Source organism: Nelumbo nucifera, chromosome 1 (assembly GCF_055504915.1).
Source record: "Nelumbo nucifera cultivar China Antique chromosome 1, China Antique-T2T, whole genome shotgun sequence".
In the NCBI taxonomy this organism is placed as follows: Eukaryota; Viridiplantae; Streptophyta; class Magnoliopsida; order Proteales; family Nelumbonaceae; genus Nelumbo; species Nelumbo nucifera.
This window is the reverse complement of record NC_142649.1, coordinates 73,185,686-73,210,603: the sequence shown is the minus strand read 5'-3', so window position 1 is coordinate 73,210,603 and position 24,918 is coordinate 73,185,686. Positions and strand designations below refer to the sequence as shown.

General features: G+C 39.2%; 3 protein-coding genes and 1 long non-coding RNA gene across 6 annotated transcripts; 2 read left to right on the top strand and 2 right to left on the bottom strand.

The window, feature by feature from the left end:
- Positions 1–396: 396 nt before the first annotated feature.
- On the top strand, positions 397–3,458 carry ICL (isocitrate lyase). The gene is made up of 3 exons (XM_010269448.2): positions 397–539; positions 1,175–2,777; positions 3,261–3,458. The coding sequence occupies exons 1-3, from the start codon at positions 510–512 to the stop codon at positions 3,356–3,358; spliced, it is 1,731 nt and encodes a 576-aa protein (XP_010267750.1). The 5' UTR covers positions 397–509; the 3' UTR covers positions 3,359–3,458.
- Positions 3,459–7,288: 3,830 nt separating this feature from the next.
- LOC104604880 (Tetratricopeptide repeat (TPR)-like superfamily protein) lies at positions 7,289–10,808 on the top strand. Of its 3 annotated transcripts, none has more exons than XR_736482.3 (2): positions 7,289–10,328; positions 10,457–10,808. XR_736482.3 is itself a non-coding variant. In XM_010269447.3 (2 exons), exons 1-2 carry the CDS (start codon positions 7,804–7,806, stop codon positions 9,135–9,137), a joined length of 1,179 nt encoding a protein of 392 aa, XP_010267749.1. In that variant the 5' UTR covers positions 7,380–7,803; the 3' UTR covers positions 9,138–10,808. The 3 variants fall into 3 exon arrangements, 2 of the variants coding, with proteins under 2 accessions (XP_010267749.1, XP_010267748.1); XM_010269447.3 differs by having other exon boundaries at positions 7,380–7,836; positions 7,992–10,808; XM_010269446.3 differs by having other exon boundaries at positions 7,380–7,836; positions 7,926–10,808.
- A 200-nt stretch (positions 10,809–11,008) lies between these two features.
- LOC148803425 (uncharacterized) lies at positions 11,009–14,431 on the bottom strand. The gene is made up of 3 exons (XR_016085655.1): positions 11,776–14,431; positions 11,625–11,690; positions 11,009–11,271 (listed from the first exon to the last, which is right to left on the bottom strand). It is a non-coding gene; the product is annotated as an uncharacterized LOC148803425 (long non-coding RNA).
- Positions 14,432–23,514: 9,083 nt separating this feature from the next.
- LOC148803424 (uncharacterized) lies at positions 23,515–24,636 on the bottom strand. The gene is made up of 2 exons (XM_088895715.1): positions 24,301–24,636; positions 23,515–24,198 (listed from the first exon to the last, which is right to left on the bottom strand). Exons 1-2 carry the CDS (start codon positions 24,634–24,636, stop codon positions 23,515–23,517), a joined length of 1,020 nt encoding a protein of 339 aa, XP_088751841.1.
- Between the last annotated feature and the right edge of the window lie 282 nt (positions 24,637–24,918).

Below are 24,918 nucleotides of genomic sequence, written 5' to 3'. Positions count from 1 at the left end.
GTGACCGGTTCCTGGTTTTTCCGATCTGACCATCCGGTCCGGTCCGATCCGATTTTGAAAACCATAATTTAAATAAAGAAACAAGATTGAGAAACTAATAGTGTAATCCCACCACGGATATATACAAGAAACTAATAGTGTAAGGCCATGGTGACGTGGCACGGATATATACAAGAAAACAATTTGGGTATAATCCCACCACGGAGCATGATAGTTGGAGAAGAAGCATCACACTAAGTGCCTGCAGCTGTGGCTCCATGGGCCAATCATTATCCCGAAACGATAATGAAAAGTGAAGAAAAGAGAGTAAAATTTTAAAAAGAAAGCAACGAAATCTTTTATTTTGTTTTTTCCTCTAAATTGGAAGAATTGGAAGCTTACTATGGGCATCACTTTTATCACAAGACAAGAATTACGATTTCTTTCTGCTATAAATTGGCAAACTTGGAAGAACCTTTGCATGAACTTCTCATAGTTGTAGAAAACATATTTCTCTTGAGGTTCTCGCCATGGCTGCATCCTGCTCGGTACCTTCAATGGTAAGAAAAGATCAGGGCCTTTTCTATAGTAGTATGCCTATTTTATCTAATTCCTAACTGTTCTAAGGTATTGCATGAAATGGGTCATTAGTTTCTCTTCGTAGGATATTGAATCTTGATCGTATTGCAGTTGTTGAAAGTCCCATGAAATGACCAAAATCATGCTTCTCTTGGTCTATGAAATGGATTTCTATGCTTTGGGGACTGGGTATTACTTGCTGCATATATATGTATCATGCTCTATGGAATTCAAGCTACTTTTGACTGTTTTGTGAAGAAGAGATGCTCAGTTTCTGTTTAGTGGGCCTATTCTGTTGATCTAGTGTTGAACTTATTAACATCTGTGGAATGACTTTGATTCTTTTCACTGGGTTCTTTATGAAGTTCTAGGGAACTATATATACCGACATTTCAAATGTTTAAGCCATATGCAGAAGTTTCCCTCCATACTCGAAAGGAAAAGTTGATTAATTAACAAAAGATCTTACAATTATAGAGTGCTCTTTCGGATTATTGGCTCTTCTATGGGATCTATGGATTTCTTTTTCTGTTATATGCACTGGTCTCAATTTTACTGCTTTCATCAACCCTTTCTTCTCTTCTATTAATTCTAGAATTCTTAAACTGTCTTGTAGATAATGGAAGAAGAACGGAGGTTTGAAGCTGAAGTTGCAGAGGTGCAAGCATGGTGGAACTCTGAGAGGTTCAAGCTAACACGTCGACCATACACGGCTAGAGATGTGGTCTCCCTTCGAGGCAACCTCAGACAGAGCTATGGCTCCAATGAGCTTGCCAAGAAACTGTGGAGGACTCTTAAGATCCACCAAGCCAATGGGACTGCATCAAGAACCTTCGGTGCTCTCGACCCAGTTCAAGTCACCATGATGGCCAAGTACTTAGATACTATCTATGTCTCTGGTTGGCAGTGTTCATCCACGCACACAACCAGCAATGAACCGGGGCCAGACCTTGCAGACTACCCTTACGACACTGTCCCGAACAAGGTCGAACACCTCTTCTTCGCTCAGCAATACCATGACAGGAAGCAAAAGGAGGCTCGAATGAGCATGAGTCGGGAAGAGAGAGCCCGAACACCTTATATAGATTATCTGAAGCCTATAATTGCTGATGGAGATACTGGTTTCGGTGGTGCAACTGCTACTGTTAAGCTTTGCAAGCTTTTCGTTGAGCGTGGAGCAGCTGGAGTCCATATTGAAGATCAGTCTTCGATGACTAAGAAGTGTGGGCACATGGCTGGAAAGGTTCTGGTTTCAGTCAGTGAGCACATCAATAGGCTCGTTGCAGCCAGATTGCAGTTTGATATCATGGGGGTCGAAACTGTGTTGGTGGCTCGTACTGATGCTGTCGCTGCTAATTTGATTCAGACCAATGTTGATACCCGAGACCATCAGTTCATACTGGGAGCAACTAATCCCAACCTTAAAGGAAAGAACTTAGCCACGATCCTGGGTGAAGCTATGGCTGCTGGAAAGACTGGATCTGAGCTTCAAGCTATCGAGGACAATTGGTTATCCATGGCCCAATTGAAGAGCTTCTCTAAATGCGTAATGGACGCGATTAAGAGCATGAACATTGGGGAAGAAGAGAAACAGAGGAGGTTGAATGAATGGATGAATCATTCTAGCTATGAAAAATGTCTGTCAAAGGATCGAGGCCGAGAAATAGCTGCGAGGCTGGGACTTAAGAATCTGTTCTGGGACTGGGACTTGCCTAGAACGAGAGAAGGGTTCTACAGGTTCAAAGGATCAGTAATGGCGGCAGTTGTGCGTGGTTGGGCTTTTGCGCCTCATGCCGACCTGCTCTGGATGGAGACATCGAGCCCCAACATTGTGGAGTGCACCCAATTTGCTGAAGGGGTGAAGTCTAAGTACCCAGAAATTATGCTAGCCTATAACCTCTCTCCCTCCTTCAACTGGGATGCATCGGGGATGAGTGATGAACAAATGAGAGACTTCATCCCTAGGATTGCAAAGTTGGGCTTCTGCTGGCAGTTCATAACTCTGGCTGGTTTCCATGCGGATGCGCTGGTGACTGATACCTTCTCCAAGGAATTTGCAGAGAGAGGGATGTTAGCTTATGTGGAGAAGATTCAGAGGGAGGAGAGGAACAATGGAGTTGAAACATTGGCTCACCAGAAGTGGTCAGGTGCAAATTACTATGATAAGGTGCTCAAGACTGTCCAGGGAGGCATTACTTCTACTGCTGCCATGGGGAAAGGCAAGTATTCCTCTCTCTCTCTCTCTCTATATATATATATATATATAATTGTATCTATATATTGCTAGATCAGGAAGATTGATTCATGAATGCAGTAGCAAGTAGAAAGGCTAGATCTATTTAGGCGGGGTTTGGCAAGTCTTTTGGGCTTCTGCAAGCTCGGAAGACTGAAATTCGGTCTTTTTTTTTTATGTTTAGTAACCAAAAGATGAAAAGATGAGAAAACACATGCACGGAAAAATTCAAAAGCACTGAAACACCAATTTCACAAAGCTTTTTAGTCTTTCAGTGTGATAGATAGCCTCTAAACGCATTTTTAGAAGTCCATTAGCCTGATAAACTGAACCGATTACCAAACTATCTTTGTGTTTAAAGACAAGACTCTAAAAAGCTCAAAATGTAGGCTGCTGGAAGATTTTCTAAAAAACTTGCCTTTCCATGCATGCATCCACTAATCTACTTATGGAATGAATTTGTTTTCAGGAGCGACTGAGGAGCAATTCAGAGAGACGACGTGGACTCGGCCAGGAACCATGGGAATCAGCGAAAACAACGTTGTGGTTGCCAAGTCAAGAATGTAGGGATATGTTATCACGCATCAGTCATAGTTTCGGAGCTTTAGTTGCTATCTCATATGTTAAAAGTGGAAATGAAGTAATTAAGAATAAAAGTTGTGTAATAGTTCTGGGGGAAAATTGGGCTTGGGCTTAATTAAGCCATAGAATTGTTGGTTAGGGGGTTCTACATTGGGAAAAATGGGTTTCATGTATTCTCGCTTGGAAAACAACTTTTATGTAAAACAAAAGGTTTTATCTTATACATATTTATTATTATAGGATATGTTCAAGTCTCCCGGCGGTATTTTGAGAGATTTGTATGGTGGGCCGTGGGTATTAAGTTCATCATTTTCAAAATCAGACCGGACTGGATGGTTGGATTGAAAAAACTGGAAATTGGTTAGATAATTAGTTTCATTTCACCTTAAAATCGCTTTTTAGCTAAAAGTCAAACGGATAATAGTTTTTGACCATTTTTTATTTTTTAAGTCAGAATGAATTATCTATTTGAACCGGATGGTCGGACCATTCGACCTGGGACCAGTCCCAAAAACAATTCCCTAGCTGGTCTGGTTTTGAAAACCTTGATTAAGCTTATACATACCCGGGCAATTCATATTGATCCATTTTGGTTGTTGAGAAATCAACGAAAATAGAATAGTGTGAATCCTGTAACAAAAGATGTAGTCTCACTTAAACAATGCAAGAAAAAGCAGGCAATAAGGCTATGCATCATACTTTTTCTGTTCCTTTTTCTTTCAAATCAAACACATACTAAGTTACAAAACAATTTTTCTCATTAATATTAGGGCTGCAAATGGATCGGATCGGATTCAATAAGGGCATATCCGATCCGATCCGTTAAGAAAATCCAATTGACTCGAATCCGATAAGGATTCATCTGATTTTTAAAAGCATGATTCGAATATTTGAATTCAAATGTATTATCAGATATCCGATTTGAATCCAATTTGATTAGAATTGTATTTATATTATGTAACATAAATAAGGGCAATTTCCTTAAATTATTCCTATTGTTTGCGAAATTGACTAACTGTACCTTACTGTTTACATATTGTCTTAAAGTACCCTTATCGTTTTTAAAAATTGACATCACCGATAAATGCTAATGAAAAGAAATGAAATATCAAATTTGCCCTCCACTATTTCTCAAACAGGGGTTGGCATATGCATGGCAAACAGGGAGAGCGAACTACGAGAATGATCTACGACTAGAGGCAGATGATAAAATAGGGGAGAGCGGTTGAGAGAGAGAGAGAGTGAGAGAGAGACCGGAGAGAGACAGAGGCGGAGGGGGAGGAACTATTTCAGGAACAACAATAACAATGGTGGGTAGAAGTTGTCTGGAGGAACTATTTCAGGAATCACAATCGGGTCAATGGTTACTTTTATCTTGATTCTTTTGATTTTCTTCCTTCTCTGCGGAAAGAAGATAGTAGAAAAACGAACGATATTGCAATGATGAATCAGCTACCGTTAGAAGTTGTGTTGAATCTCGAAGAAATTAGAATATTCTGGCGCAGCAACAACAGCTGTGTTGCTTCTGTCGTGAGGACTCACCATTAGTTTTGTACCTAAACCGACGAGGTGTAGATGTGGGGAGATGGGGGTAGATTTTTTTCCCAGATTTGTACCTGAATCGGACCTATGCCAAGCGGCTGTCATGGCCATTGTCGGAGGAACCCTTAGACTGAGTTTGGAAAGAGTACAAATGCAAATATGTATTGTGCAAATCGAGCCTAAGGCTCTGTTTGTTTGCGATACAAACGCTGAACTGGGGTATTTATGTACTTTGATTCGCGTTTGTGAGTGTTTGTTTAATATGTAAAAAAGTAATGATTATCAGAGTAAAATGTATTTTCTACACTTTTGTACTTTAAGAAGATAGTATTACTGTACCTATTTTTTGGATACAATTTTGTGTTCAAATTTTTGACCAAAATTAAAGCATTGGAGTATTTAATGATGGGCCCACACTTTACACCAATTTCAAACAAACAAGGTGAATACAAAAATGATTTAAAATGTGAATCATATTTGCATTCATGAACCGAAAATGGATAAATATGTAATGTATTGTGATTGCATTGCAACCAAACGCAGCCTTAAAATCAATACCGTGAGGAGTGATGACTTACCATTGGCATCTCAAATTAGCTGTGGAGGAGGTGGACTGGGGAGCGTTTTCAAAGCAGCATTGTCACGTTCTAGCCTCTCTCTCTCATTTGGACTCGGCAAACCCAACTTCGGCTTGCAAATGCCTCTATAAATGACAGAAAAGACTCGGTTTGTCTGTGCCGCTGCTCCACTTATACCAATCATCATTGATGTTGATATGGGTGGTGGCAATCGTTTCAATGTTCAAAGGACTATCCATCAAGCATGGCGAAAGAAGTGTGGCAAAGAAGTGAGGATCAATGTTCAATGGGTATTGTTGGAGTAGGTTTTCTAAACGGTGACAGTGTTGAGATGAAGGGGGCGAGGGTAATATTGGGTTTTGAAAAAAATTTATAGGTCACGTGGGGTCACTTGTGCATAGATCGTGATGGAGCATTAACGGATGCTAACGGTAGGATAGAACTAGTCAATTGTCAGAAACAGTAGGAATAGTGTTAGACAATAGTCAAATAATAAGGGCATATTTAGTCAATTCCGCAAACAATAGGATAGTTTAAGGAAATTGCCCTATAAATAATATAAATAATATAAATATATTATTTATATAATATAATAATATATTCAAATATATAATATAATAATATATTCAAATATATAATATATACTTATATAAATAATATATAGAATATACATATATAATATCTAAATAATATATAATATATAATATTTCATAATTAACGGATCAGATCAACCAATCTGATCCAATTTGTTAGGATCAATATCCAAATCTGCCTCTTAATGGATTGGTATAAGATTCAGATCGGATCTGATCTGACTTATTTGTAGGCTTAATTAATATGGCCACCTGATGCTAATACCCATAAAATAATTCTCAAATTGGAATGAGATTTTTATTCCAAGGGGGAAGACACCCCCTATTCCCATGATCCAAATGGACCCTAATTTTTTGAACATAGCATCATACCATGGGTAAAAGATGGAGTAAATTATCGTTCAGCCTTCCCCAAAACCCTGGACCCCAACTATAATGTCCTAATTCAAATAAATGTACTTTATATATTATTTGGATTTAGGTAAATCTGGGTCAACCCAGTTTGCTCCGTTTAATTTGCACCCTATCATGGTTTTTAAAATCGAACCAGTGATTGAATCGGTCAGAGGTCCAGTTATCGGGTTGAATGATCTGATAATTTGAATCGAATGTTTGGCCCGTTCAAACAAAAAAATTAATAAAATTCAAAAAAAATCAAACAAATAAAAAATAGTCAAAACCGTTTGAATGATTTGAATGACTAACCGCCCGATTCAGCGATTCACTGACCAAAATCAACGATTTTAATGCTAGTATTTAAATACATGGAGCCTACATCTTTACGATGGGATTAATGACATGAACAAACCTCATCATTCGTTTCACAACCCACTGAGCCAGCTAATCCAAATTGCGGGTTGCCCAACTGTAGCGGGTTGTGCCAAGTTGGCATGGGGCCATGTCTACCTAGCTAGGAACCCCTCAAAAGGGAGGCCCAGCATGGAACAGTAAAATTAGAATAAGATAGTCAGATAGATAAGAAATTGAAAAAAATACAATAAAATTAGAAAAAATAATATAATAAAATTGAAAAGAAAAATTTATATACATTTATATGTATAAATGTGTGGGCTGTACCGGGCTGCTATGCTGGCCTGCGGGCCTCAAAACCCAAGCCCGGGACGGCCCGGTTGGTACAGTGATCGGGCCGTGCCGGCCCGATTTTTCTACACTATCACTAGTTATCAGGCGAGGATGATCATCAGGGTCAGGGATTGAGGGATATGTACCTTAGAATCGTACTTAGAATACACTTTCCCTGTTCCTAGTGGTCTTCATGACATGAATGTTGTCAACGAGGAACACCAACCATAACCAGCAGCTCGGTGAACTCAAATGCTTCTGAGGAAGTCTCCTCTTTTCCTCAGAAAACTTTCCTCGTTAACTACTTCTCTCAAATGGAGAAACCAAGTCAAGCAAAACCAGCTCGTTTCCCAAATCTCCTCCATTCTGTTACAGAGAAATAATTGGATTCCGCTTCTCCGTCAGTTGAATCTCTCTCTCATCCTAACACCCAATCTCTTCATCCAAATCCTTTGCAAAACCAAAGAAAAGCCGGAAATCTCTTTGGATTTCTTCAATTGGGCCAAAACAAATGTGGGGTTCGAACCAGATCTCAAGTCTCACTGTAAAATTATCCAGATTTTAGTAGAATACCAGCTTCTAAAACCTGCTAGACCTCTCTTCGATTCTATAATTCGATCCGAACCGGCGTCAGATGTTTTCGATTCGATGGTCGAAGCATGTAAAGGTAGAGACTCTCATTCTCTTGTTTTTGATTTTCTTCTGGAACGTTATTCGGGAAAAGGCTTGGTTTTTGAAGCTCTAAATATATTTAAGAAAATTAGGGTTCTTGGGTATGTGCCTTCTACCCGCAGCTGCAACGCTTTGCTTGATGCCTTACAGCTGACGGACGATGTAAAACTGGCGTGGAAGTTTTACGCTGCTGCTGTTCGTAGCGGAATTATACCGGATTCCTTTTCCTGGTCTTTGATCGTTCGGCTTCTTTGCAGAGAAGGGAATCTCAAGAGCGCGGTAAGATTGTTGAACTTGGGCATCTATAGTGCTGCAATATATAATCTAATCATTGATTGTTACTGTAAAAATGGGAACTTTAGCACTGCGGTTGATCTGTTAAGTGAGATGCACAGTAAGAATCTCACTCCTGGTTTTGGTACTTATAGCTCAATCCTGGATGGGGCATGTAAATTCGGAGATGCTGGAGTTATTGAGATGATAACTAGGGATATGGTTGCCAGGAAATTGCTTCCAGCGGTTCCTTCCTCCAATTATGATCAAATTATTCAGAACCTTTGCTCCTTAGGAAAGATCTATGCAGCTGAAATGTTCTTTGACAAAGCTAGGGATGAGAAAATCAAATTACGTGATGCTTCGTGTGGGTGCCTTTTGAAGGCATTTTCTAAGGATGGAAGAGTGAAAAAAGCCATCTCGATGTACAGCACAATCTCAGAAAGAGGCATCACAGTTGATCGTAGTAGTATTTTTGCACTTGCTGATTTAATTTGCAAGGAAGAACCATCTGAAGAAGTATATAAATTGTTAAAAGATGTGGTTGAAAGGGGATTTAATCCTTGTGCTTTGGATGTGTCCAAAATTATAGGAACTCTTTCTAATGAGGGGAGATGGAAGGAAGTGGAGGATCTTGTGACTGTGCTTGTAGAGAAGGGATTCATCCCAGATTCCTTCTGTTGTTGCTCACTGGTAGAGCATTACTGCTCAGACAGAAGGATTGATTTAGCAGTTACTTTACATCATAAGATAGAGAAACTGGGGAGATGTTTCGATGTAACAACTTATAATTTACTTCTTAATGGGCTTTTTGTAGAAAGGAGGATTGAAGAAGCAACTAGGGTATTTGACTATATGAGACAACACAATGTGGTGACCACTGACAGTTTTTCAATTATGATCAGGGGACTTTGTCATGAAAAGGAACTGAGAAAAGCAATGGTGATTCACGATGAAATGTTGAGGATGGGGCTGAAACCTGATAAAGCTACATACAAGCGTTTGATATCTGGGTTTGTGTAAATAAATGCTGACATATTTATTGGAAAGGGTTAAATATTAGAATGGTTATTGATGTTCTTATATTCCCTGTATCCTACTACCAGAAGCATTAGATGGGATGGATTTTAGACGCATCAGAATATCAGATCTCTTGAATATCAAATTTTGAATTCTTTTATCTTATAAAAACTGTATACTGTTGTATGGATATCTGCATTTTGGTGGCATCAACATGCCATCATGCAATTCCAATATATTTCTGCTAAACCATTGGATTTGATATGAAGATCAAATGTATTGATACACCCAATATGCACAAACATGCGTCATCACTATTTTGAAACACCTTAAAATAGGCATTTTGTTGGTCTGTCAGAATGATACAATATGGGGCATATTGTATCAATACTTTGAAACTTGTTTGATAACTATTGTATGGAGAATTTGCCACCAGTGAGGTTTTAAATTCAAAGGCAGCTGAGTGGTAAGACAAGTCTGTTGAGTGTAGTAGGACGTGACTGTCACTTCTACATTGCCTTGCAAGTTCGTGCGGTCTTTCTGTGCTTTTAAGATATGTCCTTCACTTCAACTGAGCCAAATAGGAGTGACCATCTGATTTTAGGCTGCCTGCAGCCTAGACCAAGAGTAACTCCTCACCTAAAGGAATTGTATTAAGATGCAAGCAGGGGATATTTGCGGATTGCAGCAGACTCCTCTATTTACTTCTGCATAACGTCAAATCAGAGAAGTAGCCCATCCTTGAATTTGTTCAGCTTCTGTTATATGTTCAATGTGATTTTCTGTAGTTACTTCAAACTTGGCCTGTGAAAGCTTTTAGCTAACATAGCTAAGTCTTCTGGATCTTCTCTGATCTTCTGTATGCTGGAACATTTGCAAGGAAATTACCTGAGCTTATTTTCAAGAGCATGGTTCACCTGGATAACCAGGTTATTTTCAAGCACATCCTTTCCAATCTTTTGAGAGCTCTTCTGACCTTATGCTTGATCGTTTCTGGACTACCCTGCAGATGAGCCTTTTATTTGTTCATATATTCTTCTGTAAATGAGTTTTTCCCTTTTCTTGCATTGGCATTTCTTTCTTCCTATGCACTGCTTACAGAATAGTGTTTCAGTTCTTGTCAGCTTCAAGGATACGGAAGCTTTAGGTCTAATGTTTCTGAACTTTTATCTTTGGGGTCTCTATGCATCACAGGTCAGTTTTTCATGCTTAGTCATGAAGTGTTAGTTTTATTTATTTGGTGGGGTAATTAGGGATGGAGAAGGCCAAATGAGATTAAGCTTCTCTGGTTCCTGCTGAGTTAAGAAATTCTCTGAGTGCAGAACTGATGGCAGTAACACATGGATTAAAATTTGCACAAATGAATGGCTGGAAGGTCTTCATAGTGGAAGGGGATTGTCAGGTGGTTTTGTCTTAGCTGCAATCAGGTGGAGTTCCATGGGCATATCAATTCCCAGTCAGGGAAGCCAAATCCTTGGGTAAAATCTTGAACTTTCCAAAGCAGGAAACTCAAGGAAATCTTGAGAATGGGGAATAGTAGTCAGCTTTTTTGCTGTTTTATTGGTTCTGTTATTGGTACCCACTTGGGTTAACATGTATGACTTTCATTTACTTTTCACGTGAATGTAAATTATTTTGTTATTTATCAAAAAATATAGTGCTTTCATTTATAGAGTGTATTGTCTGCTTCTACAAGCAATTACATGTTTTCTGAGTTTTGTCTGATGAGCATCAAACCTATTTCATATAATCATCACTGTGACCTGAGAATGTGATCCAATAGGGCAGATACCAGTCAAGTACTTTACAAAAACTGGTCCCAAAACCCCATACAAGGTCTTCATGTAAAAAAATATATTGGTCTAAGATCGATGAGAAAGAAATTAGTGATGCCTTTGTTTCTTATTGTTGGAAAGTGTTTGTATAGAAAACAGAAACAGCAATCAAGAAGAATAACTCCTAAGTTTGGCTTTCCCTTTCTATATCTTCCATGGTTTCAAGATTGAGAGTATGATGATAATTGCAATTACCAGAATGATCGAAATAGTGATCATCATGCATCTCGACTTTTTCTGTAAGCTCTTTTTGTTTGCAGGGTATTGGGTCCCCATTGAACGTGACCTACTGCATTGGCAACCTGCAAAATTAACGATAAATGTATAACACTCCTGAATCAAGCAAATAATCATAATGAAGTGAATAGGTCAATTTCAAATATGAAAAGATTACCAGAGTTAAATATAGTAGATCATGTATATATATTCTATAAAACATTATGAAAAATCCTTGAAGCTTTACCCCACTATGTATCATATTTTTATGCTTGATAGGCCTATTTCATGGAGTTCTGCCATTTATTTACATTTAAAAGTGTAGTTATTCCCGACTTAGCAGGAATCCAATTACATTAACAGACACTAACTAGAAAATTGTAGTTATTTGACCATAATGCACTCATAATGTACAAAAGTGTAATGCCTTGAAACAAACCTGATTCTCGATGTTATCAAACATATCTCCTTTGGCCACAGCTAGAACTCCCAAACCCATGCAAACCTGACAAAGACACAGCAATAATCTATGACATTTGCTAGAGCCTAGAGGAATGTCGAAAGTTTAAAATGTGGACAGAGAGCTATACCTGATGCAACTCAAGAAGTTTCTTCACAATTTCTTTTAGTGCATCAATTCTCTCTTGAATTTCTTCCAGTGTGTCCAAAACATGTAACCACAGATTGATACTAGACTAACACAAGACAGAAAATAGTTATATAAAGAACCCTTTATATAAACCTCAAAAACTCTTTTTCCCTGTTAATAAATTCTTAAGGACAAAAGGATAAGGGATTAATGTGCTCAAAAGGACAAAAGGATAAGAGGAGAGTTTAAGATTTATTTCTTACCAATCCAGTGCTCATTAGTCAGTGCTTCAAAAGACAGGTGAATAAGATCAATGGTGTCACAAATGATAAAGGAAACATACTTGTCTTCTTCCTGCTTCTTGAATTGCTTTCTGGAAGAATTGTTGCACTGCTTCCAGTTTCTATCAGGTGATCTATCATCTAACAGTAGTCACCAGTTAATTTAAAAACTATATTAGTTGTTGGTTTGCAGTTTAAAATATTTCCACTTTTAGGGTAACTAACCTCTTTATCTGGTCTGGTCCCGTGACTGTTCACCCCAAATTAAAAAAAAAAAAAATAATCAATGAAACAAAGAATGACCAAGTAAAAGAAGATGGCAAGACAGAATCAGTGTTTTAAAAGGCGTGGGAGGCGTACGCCTAGAGGCGGCGCCTCCAGGCGAGGCGCTCCCAAAACGCCTTGAGGCATATGCCAGAGGCGTTGACACCTCTAAGGCGTACGCCTCAGGTGTAAGAGGCGTACGCCTCATGCGCTTTTTTTCATGAGGCATGCTAGAGGCGTATGCCTCATGCGCCTCATGCACATCTTATATAAAAAGACAAAAAAAAAAGAAAAAGAAAAAAAAAAAAAGGAAAGGAAAGGAAAAGAAAAGAAAGGGAATAGAAAGAAAAAGAAAGAGAAGAAAAAAAAAGAGAACAGAAAAGGGAAGAGAAGAAAAGATAAGGGGAAAAAAAGTGGTTTGCCCCCTTCCTCTTCATCTTCCCCCCTCCTCTTAAGGAGGCTTATGCCTCTTGTGTTCTGAACTACACCTCACACCTCTAGGTAGTGGAACGCCTCATGTCACGCCTCCTTGTTTTAAAACATTGGACAGAATAAACAAACATTACAGAAGGCACCATTATCATTCGTTTATTATTAGAACCTCTAATGATTCTCCTCTACACAACCTCACTGTACTCATCCTGGATCTTTTGTCTGAGAGCCTGAAACACATGCTTATGGACTAGAAGACTAATACAAAAGTGACAAGGACAAACTGCAGAAAGCAATCAAGTTAATACCTGAAATTCAGTAATTTGCCCCTTGAATTTTTTCACCAAGGCACTGCAACTCAGCAAGGAAAAAGTGGAATGTTGGAGCAGCACTTAACTTTGCCAAACCCAAAAAATGGTAAGGCTTAGTTGCAACTAAAAAGTTAGCCACTAGTTTATAAGGAAAAATCTGAGACTCGATTTTGGCACAACTTACATGGTCATATTCATCCTGGTGCGATCAATACCTGTTCCCTTTCCACACCCAGGGTTTTGTCTGTTTGCTAAGTTCTTAAGAGGAAGAAAAGGGTCTTAATATATACTTCAGTTGGGTATTCTGTCCTATAAAAATAGCAACCAACTTGGAAACACAAGAGAAAGAAAAGAAAAGGGCAATATGTCTTCATAGATTGCTTCAAGTTTTGCTTTGATGTTATGTGCTGTCTCTCCCACTTCCTCAACATGTTTCTCCATTTGTTGATTGATTGCTGAAAATGACTCAAGATCACATATAGAGATATGGGGAAAATGTTCAATTACAATAAACATAAAAAGCCTGTTATTATCAGCAGTTAGGAATTGGCCAAGTATGATCATGTTTCAAGAATTTGACCTGAACTCCTAGCACTTGCCCAAGTTGAGATAAATACTTTTGCTAAATTTATCAGGGAAGAAGTTCCTCGTCAGCACAGCTGCACAGGACTGCTAATGGTGATACCAACACCACATGGTTGCTAGACTCTTTGGCAGAGCCGAGTTGGTTCTAAATTGGCTTTTTTAGTTGGTTGTGACATTGTTTGTTGTTGATCATTATGCCCCCAAGTTCAGGTGACTCTTGAGGCTGAACTAATAGTGGTACCTGTACCACACTGTCCGTAGATTCTTGATGTAGCTAAGTTGATTCTAACTTGGTTTTTCTAGTTGATTGTGACATCTATATTTAAGTTGCTTATTTTTGGCCTTTCACCATAAAATGGATAAGAAATGGCTTATGTTTAAGATCGATCCATTTCTTGACCCTTTTGCATTGATATAAATGGAACCTAAAAGGTAAACTCCAGATCAAAAACCTATACTAGAGAACATCATGGTTTACACTGCCCATAGTCGTGGAGATGAAAAATCCAATGTGTTTGGCACTTGCCATTACCTATGCTAAAATCTTCAGATTATGCTAGAACTATGCCCATATTTATTTACAGACCTGGCAATTGAAAATGTCAATTTTGCATAAATCCTAGATGCTCAATTTGGAAGGGGTATAAATACAAATATGTAGAATGCAAAGCCTTGTATTTTGTATGTATTTGTAGTGTACATATTTGTATTTATAGCTAGAGATATAAAACTTGGATGGGATTGATTAGAAAGTAGTGGACATCTTGTTATTGTAGAACACCATGACGTACATAAGTCCTAGAGATATGAAACTTGGGTTGGATTAGAAATTTAGAAAAGAGTAGGAAATCTTGTTATTGTACAACACCATGACGTACTTTTACTTAAAACAAGAGAAAAAAAGTAAGCTTTAGAAAAGAGTGTAGGACATGATGTCTAATTTCCAGAGCAGAAATTAAAAATCACAGAAAGTTTCGAGGATAAAGCATTATTCACATAAAACAAACTTTGTACCTTAAGTTTCTTGAGTAGCCCAGAGTTTATCCATCTGTTTCTCAACCTCTTGTATCTGAAGCATGGGTCCCGATTATGAAAAACCATATCATATCTGAAACCTGTACTGCTGCCACATATACAGCAGTTATTGGGTTTATTTAAGTAATCAGTAATTGGCTTTTTATATGTTAATTAAAATTTAAAAGAGTCTTTAACTTATCCGTTAACCGAATACTCCGTTACATTCTTATCTTCTTCCAGTAATTCAAGATATAGATCGTGGGAATCAGATTCAGGACACATTAAACAATTTGTTATAGACTTCCAAACACGAGAGAACCTTTTCCTGTTCTATTTCATGACAAAACTAGCGTAGTTGAGACAACTAATAAGGTGATGCAAAGCCTTAGATCTTTGAAGGACCCATTATTAGTTCCCATCTTTTGTTATCTCCTTCCCAACAACATCTAGATCTAAAATACAAGAATTTAGACCTATACTAGAATCTAGTAATGATCATGCTCTTGCAAATAATACAGATGTATTTCTCCTGTATCCTCCCAGAGCAGTTGTCTGACATACAAGAGCCTAGCAAGAAAAGCGAAAAAAATCTCAAAACCAGTTCTTTGAATCATTGAACTACCAGGGGGAGAGAGAGAATCAGTAACACTGCAAAACATGATATTCAGTCAAATGGATATTTGCAACATGCATTTTTCTCCCCTATCCAGGTCCATTTTCAGACACAATGCATTCAGATCGTCACCTAACAACGTTTTAGGAGAACCAAGCATCAGGATCTTCCTCCCAACCAATCGAATGTTATTCTATCAGAAAAATCCCATTAATCAACAAACTCAGACTTGCAATGCAACCACCGAAGATAAAGAGATTCCAAATGAAGACCCAAATACGCAAGAATGAAAGAATGATGAACATATATAAATTGGTAGAGAAATAAAACCAAACAAGACAAACCCATCAAAGTAAAAGATCTGCAAGAGCAAAATTAAGAAAAGAAAGGAAGAGAGACAATGTTTACCATCATATTTGACAGGGTGAGAGAGCAAGAGGATGAGGATCACTTGAAGAAGCACAAGGGTGACGAGGTGACACTGAAGAGAAAACATTGTTGTCAGCGATGATTCAACAGGGGTGGTGAGCTGAAGATATCAGGGAGAATGACGGTCAGTACTTTTCCATAAGTTAACGTCTTTCTTAAAATGAATTTCTTTTGTCAAATGTGATTTTAATTGTTGTTTTTTGAAACCGGTTACTTGTAATAACCCATATTCACGGAAATAGAAAGTCGTATGTTGATTGGGTCATCTCATCCGATATGATACGGAAAAGTTTCTTTTTCCATATCATAGATTTTCCCTCTAAAGCATACACTGAAGATGTTTTAGGAAAATATACATCATCATCATCATCCATGTACAAAGGAAAAAAAGTAGAACGTGATTCAAAATTTCATCTGTTGTACAGAGTACTATTTTCTCCCTTTTCTTAGTTTCTCAATGTTTTAACTAAATCACCATTTCTAGAAGGAAATGATTCCATAATTGATAAAAGAGTCGTGCATTTTAAATATTTAATACGTGTTAAATCAAAATTCAAACAATCACATTAAAAACATCATCAAATAGTCTATTTACCTTTCAATGGTACAGGTTAGATAAGATGTACTTTTATATTTCACAAGGCATATTTACCATTAAAGACTAACAATTTAAATTTGTCATCATGCCGTGTTGCTTTTATTACTACTAGTGAAAGACCTCGGGAAATCAGTAATGCTAAATTTACATCATGGAATCAATAATGTTAAATTTATATTTATTAATATTTTAAATAATTATTAAAATTTTAAGAAATATTTATTCAAAAAAAAACTTTTCAATAATTATTAAAATATGGATAGTTTTCTTTTGTTATAATCAATACAAATTTCGTGTATTTCAATTAACACAAAATATGGAGACAAATTACAAAAATAGATTTGTAACAAAAAAAACAAACAAGAGAATGAACTCTCTTTGATTTCTACTTGATGACGTAAGTAAATTCTGATTAACGGTCGAATTCGGTAAAGATGAGGGCCGTCAGCATGTTTCTTGTACTTCTTAAAGTGTTTATGTAGATTTCCTTGATTTTGGTGCTTTGGGAGATTTGATGTAGATTTCTTTACTCTGGGCTTCACGTTTGATCGACTGTATATGATGCTTCTCTAAGAAGGGCAATTTTGTGGTGGATTGATCTTCTTGCGAGAGTTTGAATCCAAGTGTGTTGTTGAGAATGAAGAAGCTTTTCCCTTCTCTCTTCTCTCTTGATCTTATAGATGTTGGAGTTTGTAGGAACTTGTGGTTGTTTGCGATCCTCAAGTGTTGGTGTGTGAAAGTTTCTTGCAATGTGATTCTCCCAAAAGAAAGGCTTTTTCTTCCTAGGCAATGCTATTTATAGCCAAGGGTTAAAGCTGCCACTTCAGCCCACTTAGCTAACCAATCCATGTGAGTGGGGTGTTGGGTTAGCATTAACTCCTATACATGCACCATTATGTAGCAGTTAATGGTCTTGCCAATGGGACCACCCTATTACAATAGGACATGGGCCATATTGGACTTAGTACACTTGGATCTTTGAGCCACTAAATCATATTAATGTAGACTTGGGCCTTGGGCCCATGGAGGCCCATATTAATTTAGACGCTACCATGTAAATTAAATCCATTTATTTGGCTTTGAATATTCACATGTCTACAAATGCCCCTTCGAGGATGAGGTGATGGAGCTCTGTACGATGCCGATCAAGGTTCAAAGTATCGGTCGATACGTATCATTCTAGGACCCTTTCGATATGCCCCTACAGTGGGTGTATCGGGGGTCTAACTGGTTCTGGGGATGGAGGGGTCCTAGACCGGCTCCCTTGAATCTGTTTTAAAAAAAATAAAAAAAAGGTAAAAAAACAAGTATCGAAACGCCCGATATGCCCCTATCAGCGCATCGGGCATATCGATATTTTGAACCTTAATGCCGATGTCCTCGATGATGTTGATTTCCATGATAGATGGTAACTTGATTTGAATGTTTGTGATCTTGTTCAGTTCTGGGCCTTGATGAAATGGATGCTTGCCCTTTGGTTCTACAAAATTGATGAAATGGATGGTTGTCGATATCCTCGACGATGTTGATTCCCATGTTGGATGGTAACTTGACTTGAACGTTTGTAGAAATCTTGTTCAGCTTGTGGGCCTCGAGGAGATTTCTATGAACCAAAAACTCAAAAACCTTGTAGCACATTGAGATGTTTGATAATAGGAGTTGTGTATGTGGCATTCAAATTTTGTAGAGTTGTTTGAAAATATACACTCCCTCATGCTTTGTGAAGTAAATGGGCTGTTCCGAACATGAATTGAAGTTTGTTATGATCAGGCATCCCAAGAGAATTCGTCAATCATTTAAGTGCATTAAGTTAATTGTGCTTTGGACGGATTGATCTTCCCCACTTCATGCATCCTTGTTAGGTGAGGACACTATGTTGATAAGTCTCTTTCAAACTTTGTGCAGGGAGATAGTGTCAATATGCTATCTGTCTTGCCGCTCTAACTGTTCCACTAATTTGAGAACTCCAATACGCAATTGTTGGAAAGTATTACCAAGAGAGCTGAAGTTTTGTATAAATATACACCATGACATAGCGGTGAGAGTTTTACCTTGAGAAGACCATTGTTAGAGCTGTTAAAATTTCATCGAGTATCGTTCTTGGCATTGTGTGGATTGCAGACCATCACTGGTATCCCGATTCCACCGAGTGTAACTTGATGCGAAGACCATCTTAGGTGTTTTCCGTAGTGACCAGGTATCCACTTTTCTCCACTTTCGTCTTTCCAATAAATACTAATAAGAGGAATCCTTATGGTGTTCATAGGCAGCTCTATAGTATCCACATGGTAGAACTCCAACTTACGAATTCCTGAATCAAAGATGACTGAAAAGCTCTCCGAGCACTTGTTCTTATAATCACCATATGCTTTTAAGTGCATGCTTATGCATCGCCTGTTATCTTAGATTTCTGCCGTGTCATTGATTGGATGCATGGCTTTAACTGCCACGAGATTGAATGCCATTGAGCGCCAAAACTGCAAGCTTCCTTTATCATGAAATTACTGGAAACAGTTGTAATCATGTCCATGTTATGACCTCTCAAGTTCTTCATCTGAAACAGCCATCTAAATGGTGTTAATTTCAGCGTGAGTCATGATCACCGTATTGAATTTTCTTTATCCTCTCTCTAATGGATGCATTAGCCCTTTAATTGGCTTGCTTCCTTGGTGCAGGATTTCATTGTCTTGAGGTATCATAGCATCCATTTGCTTTTATACTACGTGTTGAGTCAGAGCTTCACCACTTGGTACATTTGTGTGGCTTCATCATCAGCAGGCCTTTACAGACCTTTAGTGGTCTAGGGCCTTTAGGCCCAAAGCTTTGTAGACTTCCCAGTCCGATGTCTCTTGGATTTAGGAATTAGCTTGCATAGAGTTTCTTCAACAAAGATTCACAGCATGCAGAGCTTCATCAGTAGCAGGCCTTCAATGGTCCAGGGCCCCTAGGCCTAGAGCTTCGTAAACTTTCGAGTTTGAGGTCTCTTGGATTTAGGAATTAGCTTGTACAGAGCTTCTTCACTAAAGAGTCGCATCATGCAGAACTTCATCAGTAGAAGGCCCTCGTAAACCTTCAATGGTTCGGGGTCCCTAGGCTCAGAGCTTCGTAGACTTTCGGGTCCGAGGTCTCTTAGATTTAGGGATTAGCTTGCATAGAGCTTCTTGACCAGAAAGTCACATCATACAGAGCTTCATTAGTAGTAAGCCTTCGCAGACCTTCAATGGTTCGGGGTCCCTAGGCACAGAGCTTCGTAGACTTTCGAGTCCGAGGTCTCTTGGATTTAAGGATTAACTTGCATAGAGCTTCTTCACCAGAGAGTCACAACATGCAGAGCTTCATCAGCAGTAGGCCCTCGCAGACCTTCAATGGTCCGGGGTCCCTAGGTCCAGAGCTTCGTAGACTTTCGGGTCTGAGGTCTCTTGGATTTAGGAATTAGCTTGCACAGAGCTTCTTTACCAGAGAGTTGCATCATTCAAAACTTCATCTGCAGCAGACTCTCATAGACCTTCAATGGTCTGGGGTCCTTAGGTCCAGAACTTCGTAGAATTTTGGGTCCGAGGTCTCTTGGATTTAGGGATTAACTTGCATAGACCCTCTTCACCAGAGAGTCGCATCATGCAGAGCTTTATCAATAGCAGGCCCTCGCAGACCTTCAATGGTCCGGGGTCCCTAGGCCCAGAGCTTCATAAATTTTCGAGGTCGAGGTTTTTTGGATTTAGGAATTAGCTTGCATAGAGCTTCTTCACCAGAGAGTCACATCATGCAAAGCTTCATCAGCAGTAAGCCTTTGCAAACCTTCAATGGTCTGGGGTCCCTAGGTCTAGAGCTTCGTAGACTTTCAAGTCCGAGGTCTCTTGGATTTAGGGATTAGCTTGCATAGAGCTTATTCACTAGAGAGTTGCATCATGCAGAGCATCATCAGTAGCAGGCCCTCGCAGACCTTCAATGGTCCGGGGTCCCTAGGCCTAGAGCTTCGTAGACTTTTGGGTCCAAAGTCTCTTGGATTTAAGGATTAGCTTGCATAGAGCTTCTTCACCAAAGAGTCGCATCATGCAAAGCTTCATCAGCTACAGACCCTTGCAGACCTTCAATGGTTTGGGGTTCCTAGGTCCAGAGCTTCGTAGACTTTTGAGTTCAAGGTCTCTCGGATTTAGGGATTAGTTTGCACAGAGCTTCTTCACTAGAGAGCTGCATCATGCTGAGCTTCATCAACAGCAAGCCCTCGTAGACCTTCAATGGTCCAGGGTCCCTAGGTCCAGACATTCATTGACTTTCAGGTCTGAGGTCTCTTGAATTTAGGGATTAGCTTGCATAGAGCTTCTTTACCAGAGAGTCACATCATGTAGAGCTTCATCAGCAGCAGGCCCTCGTAGACCTTCAATGGTCCAGGGTCCCTAGGTCCAATGCTTCGTAGACTTTCGGGCCCGAGGTCTCTTGGATTTAGGGATTAGTTTGCATAGAGTTTCTTAACCAAAGAGCATGATGCATAGAGCTTCTTTCTTCACCAGAGAGCACAACATGCGAAGCTTCATCACCAGCAAGCCCTCGCATACCTTCAATGGTCCAGGGCCCCTAGGTTCAAAGCTTTGTAGACTTTTGAGTCCAAGGTTTCTTGGATTTAGGGATTAGCTTGCATAGAGCTTCTTTCCTAGAGGACTTGATGAACAAAGCTTTCTTCTCTTCAAGGTAAGGTACTTTTATCTTTTTTATTGTATTAACACTTCTCTTTTGCTTGTATAGGTGATGTCTTCTTCTAGATCATTTGGCCATGAAGCTTCATCACCATCTTCATTACATCCTCTAACAAAGAACTTGCCTCAAGAAGGAAGGTTGCAAAGCCCGAATACCCAACTTTGAATGGGTGATCTCTCTACTTTCCTTGTAGAACTCTCAACACACTTGTGCTTATTTTTGAAGAACTTTTTGACAAGTCCTTGTTGTTAACACAGAGCTGAGGTAGAAGGAGCTTTTTGAACCTCTCCAACCAAAAGGTTCTTGATGAAACTGACCATGGCAACAAGGTTCTTGAAGAATTCTACCATCTTGACATGTTGTCATTTGTCCAAGAGGTTGGTTCTTCATCATTATGTGGAGAAGAGTACCTTGCTTATAGAGATAGAATTAAACATGCTCCAACTAAGAAACAAAAGGGGGTGGAAATTGGCAGATCTAGTTATTAAAGTTATGAATATGAATTGAACAAGTCCTTTTCTAGCAACCAAATGATTCAAATCACATTGACATGACTTCCGCTGACAACAAGAAACCCCACATTAATGTAATGTCTTGTACCTTTAAGGAGGAACAATAAAATCAGGTGGAGCAACACTTCTCCTTATCCTTAAAAGACAATGGTCTACCAAGAAACAATAGGAAGATGGTGAAGCACTTGTAGTGGAAAAGCTCAGCATGGCAAGTTGAAACAATTGAAGGCAACCAACAAGAAAGAAATGCAAGTCAATGTTAAGTGACAACATAACTTGTAGAAGCATCCATTGCTCTTTGTAGAAGTATATTCAATTATGTAAACCTCCAAGAAGTGGTTTTTTTCTTGTAAATGAAACAACTTCTACATTGTAGTTACATGATGTTGGAAATGAACTTGATATTTCCTTCTTTTTCTTCTAAGAGAAATTCTCATATTTGACATTTGTTTTTCCATTCACAGTTTAGTCTCATGTGGGCTAGGAAAGTTACAATGCAATAGATTTTTTTTTTTTTTACCATTCACAGTTTAGGCTCATGCGGGCCAGAAATGTTACAATGCAAAAGACTTTTTTGTTTGTTTTTGCCATTCATAGTTTAGGCTCATGCGGGCTAGGAGCGTTACAATGCAAATAGACTTTTTTTTTTGTTTTTGTTGTTCATAGTTTAGGCTCATGCGGGATAGGAGCGTTACAATGAAAATGACTAGGGGTAGTACTTCTTAAGGTACTTTCCATTGATGGGTCCAAGGCATAGACCCTCTGGTGTGACAAGGAGATAAGCACCATTAGTGTAGACTTCTTCCACCACGTGAGGCCCATCCCATTTAGGGTCAAATTTCCTCTCTGAATGGTGTAAGAGAACTATAGGTCGTCGAACAACGAGGACAATATCTCATTTTTGAAAGGAGTGAAGACAAACCTTCTTGTTGAATGCACAAACCAAATGAGCTTGGTAGCACTCTATTCTTTGTTGAGCTTCTAATCTCTTCTCGTCTAGCGCTTCAAGCTCAGATAGTCGTAGCTTTGCATTCTCATCTTCAGTAATTCCCTCTTGGATATCCATCCTTAGGGAGTTCATTTGTCTCTCTAGGGGAAGTACATCTTCTACACCATATACTAAGGCAAAAGGAGTTTACATTTGTAGCGGTGCGGTAAAATATCCAATATGCCCATAAAGCCTCATCCAAGCGCTCATGCCAATTTCTCTTGAACTTGGGCACAATCTTCTCAAGTAATTTACACAGAATTTTGTTAAAGGCTTCTACAAGTCCATTGGCCGCTGCATTGTACAAGGTTGAAAACTTTTACTTAATGTCAAACTTGTCACAAAATTGAGTCACCAATGCTATTAAGAATGACTTTTCGTTATCTGTGATTATGTAACGCAGAACACCGTAGTGATAGACAATATGAGTCTGGAGAAAGTTGGCAACATCTTCTTTCTTTACTTCTCGAAGAGGAACCGCTTCAGCCCATTTGGAAAAGTAATCCGTTGTTGCTAGGATGAAGAGGTGCTAGCGAGAAGACTTAGGCAAAGGACCAATCACATCAAGTCCCCATGCATCAAATGGCCATTATGCAACTGTAGGATGTAGAGGTTTTGGTGGTTAGCGAATAAAATCCCCATGAAATTGACATGCCTGACATCTTTTGGCATATTCAATTGAGTCTTCTACCATTGTAGGCCAATAGAAGCCCATTCGCTTAAGGTGATCATGGAGCTTAGGTCCTGATTGATGAGCACCACAAACTCCGGAGTGTGCTTGGTTGAGTGCACTTCGGACTTCGTCTCCATGGATACACCTCATGTAGACATCATTGAAGGAGCATCTGTAGAGGTTGTCATTGTACTATAGGAAATGAGGTGCTCAATGCTGTATTTCAGCTTTACGCTTGGGATCTTCGGGCAACTTCCCATGTTACAAGTAGTCGATGAAGGGTTTTCTCCAGTCCTCAACATCTATAGTGAATACAGAAGCCACATTACTTTCTTGCTTTATCTCTTATTGAGGTGACTTAGGGGGGAGAACCCATTTTGCATAAACAGGTGTTGTTGTTGCTTCATCACCCGTGAGTGCTAAGACTGCTGCTAGATTGGCAAGGGCATCTGCTTGCTTGTTTTCGCTTCTGGGGAGAACCCATTTTGCATAAACAGGTGTTGTTGTTGCTTCATCACCCGTGAGTGCTAAGACTGCTGCTAGATTGGCAAGGGCATCTGCTTGCTTGTTTTCGCTTCTGGGTACATCTTCAATGGTAGCATGCTCGAAATCCATCAGTAATTGGATTGCATAATGGTGATAGGGAACTAGGTTGTCCTTGCACACCTCATACTTTGTCTTTAATTGGTTGATTACCAATTTCGAATCGCCATAGACTATGAGGTAGTGGATTTCCAAGTCAAGAGCCATTTCTAAGCCAATGATTAAAGCTTGGTACTCCGCCATGTTGTTAGAGCAAAGCTCAGTTAAGACAAATAAATATGTGAAGATTTCTCTTTGTGGCGAGACAAATACAACACTGGCACCCACACCATCTTTGCATGCTGCTCCATCGAAAAATATCATCCATGCTGGTAAGAGGTCTATGTAGAAAATTTCTTCATCAGAAAGATCTTCGGAGAATTCCCAACTTGCTGGAATAGGGTGATCTACAAAGAAGTCTGCCAGTGCCTGTCCTTTCACAGCCTTCTATGGGACATAGGTGATGTCAAATTCTAACAAAAGGAGAGCCCATTTAGCTAATCTCCCTATTAGTACAGGTCGTGTCATGATGTACTTGAGGGGGTTTGCCCTTGAGATGAGGTGGACAGTATGTGCCAACATGTAATGCCGTAACTTCTTCATGGCAAAGACGAGAGAAAGACAAGTCTTCTCTATGGGTGAGTAGTTTAACTCAGCTCCTATTAGTGTCCGACTGAGGTAGTAGAGTGCATTCTCTTTCACTTGCTCATTGACTTGTGCAAACAAGGCTCTCAATGATTGCTCTTGTGCAATGATGTATAAGATGAGCGGCTTCTCAGGGATTGGTGTGACAAGTACTAGGGGTTTGAGAAGGTATTGCTTTATGCTCTCTAAGGAATTTTTGCAGGCCCCATCCCACTCAAATGGGACATCTTTTTTCATCATCTTGTTGAATGGTTGACAACGTCCTACCAGGTTGGAGACTCTTCAACTCTTGTAGGTTCCGCGACTCTGGCATGTTTTGGATGGCGTCAATCTTTGACTAATCAACTTCAATCTGTCGAAGGCGAACAATGAACCCGAGGAACTTTCCTGGGGTGAATCCAAATGCACACTTGAGAGGGTTCATCTTTAGTTGATATGTCCTTAGCCTATTGAAGATGCTACGCAAATCATTGAGATGGTCTTCTCTCTTCTTAGACTTGACAACCAAGTCATTGACGTAGC